The sequence below is a fragment of the Pundamilia nyererei genome, unplaced genomic scaffold, assembly GCF_000239375.1.
Source record: "Pundamilia nyererei isolate P.nyererei 1_Seehausen unplaced genomic scaffold, PunNye1.0 scaffold00001, whole genome shotgun sequence".
In the NCBI taxonomy this organism is placed as follows: Eukaryota; Metazoa; Chordata; class Actinopteri; order Cichliformes; family Cichlidae; genus Pundamilia; species Pundamilia nyererei.
The window spans coordinates 4264546-4273898 of NW_005187402.1; the positions used below are offsets into that span (position 1 = coordinate 4264546).

Sequence of the window (9353 nt, forward strand, 5' to 3'; positions counted from 1 at the left end):
TAAACATGAGACTTTTATTGTGAAGTTAAAAATTAACATTGTAAAAAGGATATTTCAGCACACAAAGGATCCAAAGGTGTTCTTTGAAGCAGGAGGAAAAGGTCAGCAGCTCTCCCTTAAATATGGCTAAAAACAGCCAAATTCAGCTCATCTGTGGGCTGCTACGCCTTCCATGAACGATCTGTAAAACTAGGAAAACATTGATTTATCATCAAAATCTTTCTTTCATTTAGAAAATTATATCTGTGCTCTCACAACCAAACACAAAGGTTAATGTAGGTGTCCGAGTAAAAGTTCAAAGTGAATAGTAGTTGCAAAAGTCAGGTGGCGCATCAAAAAGAACTAGAATCATCTATCAGCCTTCCTAATTTATTTCAAAGATGCTAGTTTATGGAATAAATCCCTGCAGTTTTTTAAGCTGAAATTTTAATTACATTCATTCATTTACACTAAAACATGCTTGTGCAACATGTTCATGTCTATGTACTAAACTCAATATTTAATCAATACAGCTTTACAAGATTTTTGTTAGGTGATATTCTGGAATAACTGTCATAAATGGACACTGATAGTTAATCAACTGTGAATCAACACAGTAAACAATGAATGTAACAATAATGAATGTACTATTTCATAAATGGTTTTTAATAAAGGTTTAAAAAGGTTTTTGTAAAGGTGCAAATGATGTCTGTAAAACGATAAATCTGTAAACTTTATTTGGATTGCTATTATAAAGTTATTACGGTTTAACCGATGTTTATAATTCCAGTTAACATGCGTGCGGTACGATTGTGGACGATGTTGCTGGAAGTCACAAGACTGAAACTGCAGCTTTTCTTCTTTTTTATTTTACTGTTTAGTTTAGTTTTCCCGTCAGCTTTCCTTCTGCCTTTGCTGTCGGTTTAGCTTTGTTAACGCAGGAAAGTTATTATTGTGAAGTAAAATTAGAGTTAAGTCAAATTTGGGATTGTGATGATCAAACCCATGGCCACACTCTAAAAGTCCGTAACCCCTATGTATTTTTTTTTTTTTATCTGAACACAAAAACACACTTTAGTTTCCAATAAGTTTATTGATTGGTTTGGATACATTTGTTCTATTTTTAAGCGCACACATTTACTTTACTTATGTATTCATACCAGTTCATTACTTTGTTTGATCTTTGACTAACCGTTGCTTCTTCTGACTAACCTGCCATGGTGCCTGGGAGTTGGTGTTTTTGTACTTTATGACTATGTTTTGTTTAGTTACCCCTCGCGTGTCATAGTGGTCTGATCAGCCATTATCTATACCCTTGTGAGGCATTTCCTGTTTAGGTCAGTTATGTTTGTCTGGGCATTCATTTGCTCAGTTCTTTGCCTGAGTTTAGTTTTGTTTCTTTGACCTCTTGAGCTCAACATTTATTACTTTTGTAAATGTAATTTTGGGGTTAAGTAAATGGAAACCCTATTTTTCTAATAATTCCTGTGACTCCTGTTTTTTTCAACTCACTCCATCACAGGGTTGCATTATACTTGTAATATGTGTATCACATGACCAAAAGGACTACTGGGGAACTCTGAATACTTTAAAGTCTTGAGAATGAAGACTGGCTCATGGATCAGTGATGAAGCCTCGATTACAAGCACAGCATTTGAATGCTGTGCAAAAACACTATAAAAGCTGCCACATTTGTAGATATTATTATTATTATGTTCATAATCAGCACAGGTAGGTCCACTGGTATTTGGAAATTAACAAAGTCTTTATAATTGTGCCTCGGTACACCACCATCAAAGTTGGCACTTCAAGTGCCAACTTTCAGCTTCGATTTAAGAGGGTTTACAAAAAGTTCCACACATCTTTATTCACAGTCCAGCATTTTGATGGTGTGTACCGAGGCGTGTGAGGCGAGGGGTTTAATAACAGCTGTGCCACGAGCTGAAATATTTTCACACGAAGTCAATTCACTAATATTAACTTTTAACTTCACATTTAGTAAACAGCCTGCTCTGTGTGTTTGCTTTGCCACAATGCGCTCATTCCTATCTATCCATCAGTGTGTCAGCTGATGTTAGCTGTGTGGGATGTTGTGTTGTTTTGCTCCTCTCAGGAAAACAGGTTGGACTTGCCTCATGCGTCTGTTTTAATCGAACAAAGAATTACAATCATTAAATATTAGCGTACGCAGTTACATTCAGTTACACTGCTGAATGAAAGAATTTGTTACAAGTATCTTCAGCTAAAAGTGATTTCTTTTCTCCAAAGCAGAAGCGTCTTCATATGAAGTGGTGTACATCGTATGAACTTCCATAAAACACACATTTTGTCTTGTTTTTAACTCCAGCTAAATATTACAAAATCAGCTAATAACATCATAATTCACTAGTTCCTATTATGTTGAATGCTTATCATCTTCAACACTGAATTCAAGTCTTTTTTCATATAATAACATCTGAATTATGTTTCCCTTAAACATGTATTTTCAGTGTTATGAGCATTAGGCCTTAATGTGGAGATTAATTCACATGAGAGCAACCAAAGACGACTGCTTTCCTTTGCAGATTTTTTCATCTGAAGGCCAAAAGGGGAAAAAAATTCCACTTTGTTACTTTTATGGGTTGTGGAACAATAACTTGTGTTTGCCTGTCGAGTCCACTTGATGCACGGTTTCATCTCCATTTTCTGCTCTTTTATCGATCTAAATATTATAAACCCCACAACTGTTCTGTGTTCATAATGCAGCACAATTGGATCAGATCCCCGTGGCTGTCGACTGATCTGATGCAACCTCGCGGAGCAGTTTCACCGGCTGCGCTCCCAGTCATGAGGTGTTTGTGAGTGCATGTGAAATGCAGATAAACAGGCTTGGTGCCAGACATCTTGTGACCGCTTCTTTTGTTTATACAGTCATTGAACACATCTTCCTCCTCTTCCCTCTTCTTTACTAAATACCATGACTTTACATGAACTCTTTTGAATTTTATACTTTTCCAGTTTTTCTCTTTTCCCTCATTTATATGTAGCCTTCTTTCCCCACTGCTGATAATAAATATGCCACAGACAGTGATCGTTTTAGAGGTCACACATTTAATCCAGAAGTTAATAAGTTAAAAAGTGCAGCAGGTAAAACATTTAAGAACCATGGCAGCAATAATAAAAGTATAATAAATAAACAAATAAGAAAAGAATAAGAAAAGTCACATTTACATTTACGTAGCAACACTTCCTTAGCACTAAATGAAAGGTGCTCTGTTTGCACATGATTTTTCCTCTGCTCACATTTCTGAATGCTCACAGGACGTTTTATAATTACAGCAGTGAGTCAGCGGAATAGCAGTAAGTGTTGTTCACTTTGAGAAGGATATGTTATATGAATCATTTAGTGTCACATGTACTCACACCTTGCAGCTTTTCTTAATATCTTAATAAAAGAACCAAAGGTAACACTTCATAATAGAGTTCACTAATAAACTTTATTTTAAGTTTAATGAATTATATATTGTATTATTGTTATGCTTTACATTAAGGTCCATACATTTATAGACAGTGATCCAAATCTTGTCTTTGTGCTTCTCTGCACCACCACAGTGGACGTAGCTTTCATTCAAGGAAAACAAAAGTTGGACTTTTTGGGAATTTTGAACATTTTCCTGCATTTTCAGAAGCTAAACAGTAGGGGCACTGGGAATGCCTGAAACTGAAGAGGGTGATCACAGAATTATTTCTCTGGCTATTAAAAGCAACAACCAAGTCCTGACAACACTCTGGAGGACAATGTCATCAAGAGATGCCTTGGTGAATGTAAGTGCAGAGGGTTTAAAACAGGTGCAAATCACCGGTTGCATGAGGCCATATCAGACTTGCGTATCAAAAATAATCTATGCATTTAAAATTGTGTTAGTGTGACAACTTAATCTGAGTCTCTGTTATTAAACCCCTCGCCTCACACACTACATGTGTGAAGTTTACTTTGGAAGTGACATAACACAGAAAGCTTATTCTGAATAGTTGTGTAATTAAAAAACACACACACCACACTGGATGTCTTAAACAGTGAGTGTTGGTTTTACAGCACTGTCACTATACATTGCATTTCCTTGTCACCTCACAGTGTAGTTCCCCTGCATTTCCACAGAAAGACGCTTCCTTCTTAGTGGCGAGCCTCTGACTTGACGACACCAGCTAGTCTGAACGTGACTGGCTGCCAGCTGTGACGTTTCACAGCAGGGAGATTTCCCAAAACCATGACTCAGGTGTGAGTCTTTAACCTGTAACCTACTGTTATCTGCTCTCACATAACCTAAGTAGGTTGGACTTAAAGCAAGGAGCTATTTGGTGTCATGGAAACACTGTCCTTTGATTGGAGGATAAAGCTCCTTTCCCTCGCCAGATGAATGTGAATTTAAATGACTGGTGTGTATTAGACAGTTAGTCATTTGTGAGCAATGCATGATTTATGACGCCATCGTGTCTGGACTTGAAAACAACACTGTGGGATTCAGAGGAATCTTGTGTGCAGTTATAAGAGTTAGATGGATTGCTTAAACCTTTGGATCTGCAGCAGGCCACTTTTAGATAAATTCATGAGAACAATCCAAACCCAGAAGCCCAGATGTGTTAAATATGTATCTGACAAAAAAGGTAATTTTACTGCATATGAATAATAAACTACCACAAACCTATTAGCCCAATGGAAGATTTCTGTGTGAAAGCTGATGTGGTATTCAACTTGACACCACAAACACCCACTGTACTGACCTATATTTTCGTCACAGGCTAGTATATTTCCATGGCAGCCTGTATGTCATGTTCATTTATTAGTATTTTTTTTTAGTACTAGTAGTTTTTTAAATCAGGTATTTAGAGCCTTCATTTACAGACACATGCTAATACAAATATTCTACTACAAATAAAGGTCCTGGAGCATGACTGAAGAAAAGTGAACTTTGTGTGTTTTCTACATTATATGAATTAAAATTTTTATAGATAATAAATGTTACTTCCCATATGGTTTTCTGGAAAAATAGGGAAATATAAATTATGTGGAAAATCCAAATATTCTCTGTTTTGATCTTGAGTTTTCAAAAATCATGTATGAACTGACTGTAAACCTTATTCAGCTTATTTACTATAATGAATGGTTGCCTGCCCACTTTTTTTTTTTTTTTTGGGATTATTTGTTACTTGAAAAAATATAAATTTACAAACCTTTCTCCAGGAAATCTAAAATTTTTGTATATTACAGGGTTATAAAAATAAATGTTAGAAAATGTCATAAAATGTTTTAAGAAAATACTCTTAAAATGTGTGGGAATGGAGTTAGAAAATAAATACAAATACATCAAAAATGGAATGTTTTTCATGAGGTAAACTGAAAGGAAAATGAAATGGAAAAACAAAGGTAAAAACAGGTAGTAAAAACACAATGTTAATTTAAGTCATTTTACTAATTTTGTCCATTATTTGATATATTTTGGTGCTTTTAATGTCATAATTGTTTTAATGTGTCATTTATCTTTTTTAAAATCTATTTAGTCTTTTATTAATATTATTTTGTAGGCTGAAACTTTCATAAATATATATAGTTAAAAACAACAGACGTGTACAAGGCACAAAATATTACAAGGTAGGACGATACATAAGTAAATATCTCCATTAAAAAAAAAGAATAATAAAACTAAATATTACACATAACTACTGAGCTTTTACACCAACTTTCTGCAATCTCCTCGCGCGTTGCGTGATCCGGAAATTTCTGGCTCAATCCACCAAGCCCCGCCCACACGTGCGATTGCTCAGCTGACGCAACTGACAGCTCGGGTATAAGACCTCCGCGCTCACAGACAGCAGCCGCTCAGCTCAACCAACTCGATACATGGAGAAGACACAGACCAAACGCTCGGAGGAGATACCGGTGCTTCACAAACAGGAATCAGGATGGTCTATAGCTCGGCTCTGGTCTTTGGACACCTCTTGTCGGAGGAAGAAAACGTCGTAGAGATGATAGGAAAGTGCTTTTGTCCGCTAAAGACAACAGGACAAAAGATGAGTTCATCCCGGCGGGGAAGCGTCGAGAGCTACGAAGAAAGCGAGAGCATTTCATCCTGTAAGTTGTTCATAAAGTTAGTGTTTTGTTTTTTTTATATACTTTTATCCAGTTTTTTTTTTTTTAAAAGGCGAAGGTTCTTCCTTAAGTGCTCCTAATCTAAGGACTTCTCTCTCTCTGGCTGGCAGAGCCTTCAAACACAGCTAATGCTATTTAAATATCAATGGTCCAAAGTAAACCATGGAACCGGTTGGAAGTAACTAAACCTTCGCGCTAGAACAATGGGGCATTGAACTGGCAGTGCTCGTTCACAGGACACTCGCCTGATGCAAGCCCTTCAGCTTTTGGATCAGCTGATCACTTGCGTAGCTTTTCAGAGCGCTTCCTTGTTCGCTGCTGATGCAAAGCCTTTATTCTGGTGACGTACTATATTAATTGCAGCTTTCACGTGATTTAAAATCTGTCTAAAGTGAATTGATTCAAGGGTCTGACACTCAACGTTGCTAGTGTAGAGAAGAGGGACCCTTTGACGTGGATATTAAACTCTAATGAGATGGTGTGACTTGTTTCTCATTCTGACGCTGCTTTGTCTCTTTATTCAGTTGCTGACCTGGACGCCGGTCTGGAGCACGAACAGCGGCTTTTCCAGCAGGTTGTGACTCAGCAGATGGAGCGTCGCCTCACTGAGGCCAAGGCTTCCATCCTCAACTGCCAGGTGCTCCTGCTGCCTCGCCACATGACCACCAGGATTAGTCAGGATGTGGTGCGTGCCTCTGCTGATGAGCCCTGTGGGCTCCGGGGGGCCTCCATCAAGCTCTACATCGATGGCAAAGATGGCCTGAAGTACATCGGGAGCATCTTCCCCGATTCCAGCGTCACACCGACTTTCGAGCTATCTGTGGTCTTCAAGGCAGAAAGTGACGGCTGGCCGTCATTCAAGAACATCTTCGATGGCAACAAAGTTTTGAAGCTGAGACCAGAGTACCGGCTGGTCAAGAGGAAGCTCTACTCCTCTGCCAGTCCTGTTGTTCACGACTTCAACTAGGGGTGAAGATGAGACGCTAAACCATTACCCGTGTGTGGTTTTAACCATCAGCTACATGTAGTCTGCCATGCACTGGAACCTGATTGCCTTCCTGTAGTTTTTAAAGTGAGTTATTTATTTTTCTGTATGAAAGTCTGACAGGAGGCCCACTATTTTTCTTCTTTTTTATATTTATTTTTCGCTTTCCTCTATTCTGTAGTTGGTGACAGTATTTTTGCACCAGTATTTGAATGTAAAGATGTGTACACTGGAAGTGTGTCAGTACAGGATTGGGCAGGCCTCATTCCTGAAAGATGCCTCTTAATATACAGAATGCAAAATAAACCTTTTGCACAACTTCAGTGCTGTGTTTGCATGTTTCTTTTGAACACTGGGATCACACAGACCCTGTGATACCATCATAATTACAGACCCATTTACAGGTAATAGAAACTGTAAATAATCCTGTTCCTGATTACAATAAGCCTGAGGGCACAAAATGCAGTTACCAGGAAACTGTTCCCACAGAATGAATTCCCCTTGTCAGGTTAATCATTACTCAAGAAATTCAAAGTGAAATGCTGCTTAAATCCCAAACTGATCCCTTACACGTTTAGATCAAATCTTTATTAACAAATTTACACAAATGTATCAGCTACCCAAACACAACTACATGAACCTTTTCCAGTACAAAACTTCACTCCTTGACACGCATTACAAAAATCTTTCCTGTGCTCTATGCACAGCCTACATCCTAAGTAATAAGTGGCAATGATTCAGCAACAATCTGTTAAAGCCCATTAAAAAACAGCTGTTTTGTCAAACCACTGGTATTTAAAGCTGCTTCAAGGGCAACTTTGGGCCTTAGTGTATTTCCTTGTAAAAGGAGGGCTTTGACATTTGAGGTCAACCTAATTAAATATTTTGTAGAGCCGGGTAATGTTTTGAAAGCCTTTTTTTGGTGCTGTCGATACCTCAGGTTAAGAGCTTGTTGCCAAACATCAGTGGCAGCCCTGCTCAGTGCTGAAAGTGTTACACTGAGTTTAACCTGTGGCTGAATTTTATCTATATTTATATAATTACCCTTATTATCAATTGTACTCAGAAGTACGATCAGTAGAAAAGTGAAGGATCTGCAGTTTAATGGGCTGAAACATGCACTGGTAGACAATGGCCAATAGATTGAATCAAATCAATTAAATTACTATTAATAGAAGACACAAACCACAATTTTGCAACCAAAAAGAAGATCAGAAATCTATTTTATGAAATATTTTAAGTAACTCTTATTTTACCATTATGCTTTAGCAGTGATCAAACTAACAGATTTCTTTGCTCGGGGTGGTGTCAGCCCAACATGCAGAACTAGAAGACTCGCTTTGAATTTGTGGAACTATACATCATGGTTGCTCATGTGGCCATCTTCGTTGTTGACGTCTGTTCAGCCCAAAGGGGCTGAGCATAATCGGGTGCCGGACGTATGCACGACTCAAAGTGATCAAATCTGCCAAGTAGAACTCATCTGGCCCGTTCCCATCTGATCCCAAACAAACGGTTGCTGGTGAAAGTATTGTTCTCTATCCGCAAATTATGACCCCCGCTACCCGTGCTGGTGAAATTATTCTTGGGAAAATTGGTGCAACATCCCATGGCACCCCATGAATGGGAGCGGAGAAAACACTGTACAGCTCTCTCAGACACACACACACACACACACACACACTTATGGCCCTTAGTATAGGTGTGTGTGTGCACACAAAAACCAGGCACATGGAGACGGCACAGTCCTCTTCAGAAAACGACCAAAGTGACCAGAAAGCAATCAGCTGCAAGATTCGAAGAGCGGCTCTCAGCCCCCTCTTGCACTACTTCTTCATCTTGAGGTCGGCCTCCATGGCACTCCGCCGCCCCCTAGTGCCTCCATCCTGCAGCAGAGACACAAAGAAACGTGGAGAGAGAGAAAGAGCACGCTTAACGTAAAGATGTACAGGTCAAAGGTCAGGCAGGCCCTGTGGCAGGCCTCCTTGTGTCATTGAGCTCCGTACAAAAACAGCACAATCCACCCTGGAAGGCATCGTTCCCCAAATGATGAACAGAAAATAATCATGAGCAAAATAAAAAGAAAACAAGGAGAAAAGAAACTGGAACATGCAGAGATGCTAACGCACATTAACGGAAAAACACAGGAAACTGGCATTAACCGAAGGACGACGGAAGCTTGGGTGATGAAAGTTACCTGTGTGTGTGTGTGTGTGTGTGTGTGTGTGTGTGTGTGTGTGTGTGTGTGTGTGTGTGTGTGTG

General features: G+C 38.8%; 2 protein-coding genes across 3 annotated transcripts in view; one reads left to right on the plus strand and one right to left on the minus strand.

The window, feature by feature from the left end:
• The first annotated feature begins 5785 nt into the window (after positions 1 to 5785).
• LOC102192923 (DNA damage-inducible transcript 4-like protein) lies at positions 5786 to 7414 on the plus strand. The gene is made up of 2 exons (XM_005719477.1): positions 5786 to 6088; positions 6631 to 7414. Exons 1-2 carry the CDS (start codon positions 5920 to 5922, stop codon positions 7071 to 7073), a joined length of 612 nt encoding a protein of 203 aa, XP_005719534.1. The 5' UTR covers positions 5786 to 5919; the 3' UTR covers positions 7074 to 7414.
• A 246-nt stretch (positions 7415 to 7660) lies between these two features.
• Positions 7661 to 9353, minus strand: part of brd8b (bromodomain containing 8b) — a 15095-nt gene continuing 13402 nt past the window's right edge. For both annotated transcript variants that reach the window (XM_005719479.2, XM_005719478.2), the window contains one exon: positions 7661 to 8977. In XM_005719479.2, coding sequence (XP_005719536.1) covers positions 8918 to 8977 — 60 coding nt within the window. In that variant the 3' untranslated portion in view covers positions 7661 to 8917. The remainder of the gene's footprint in view (positions 8978 to 9353) is intronic.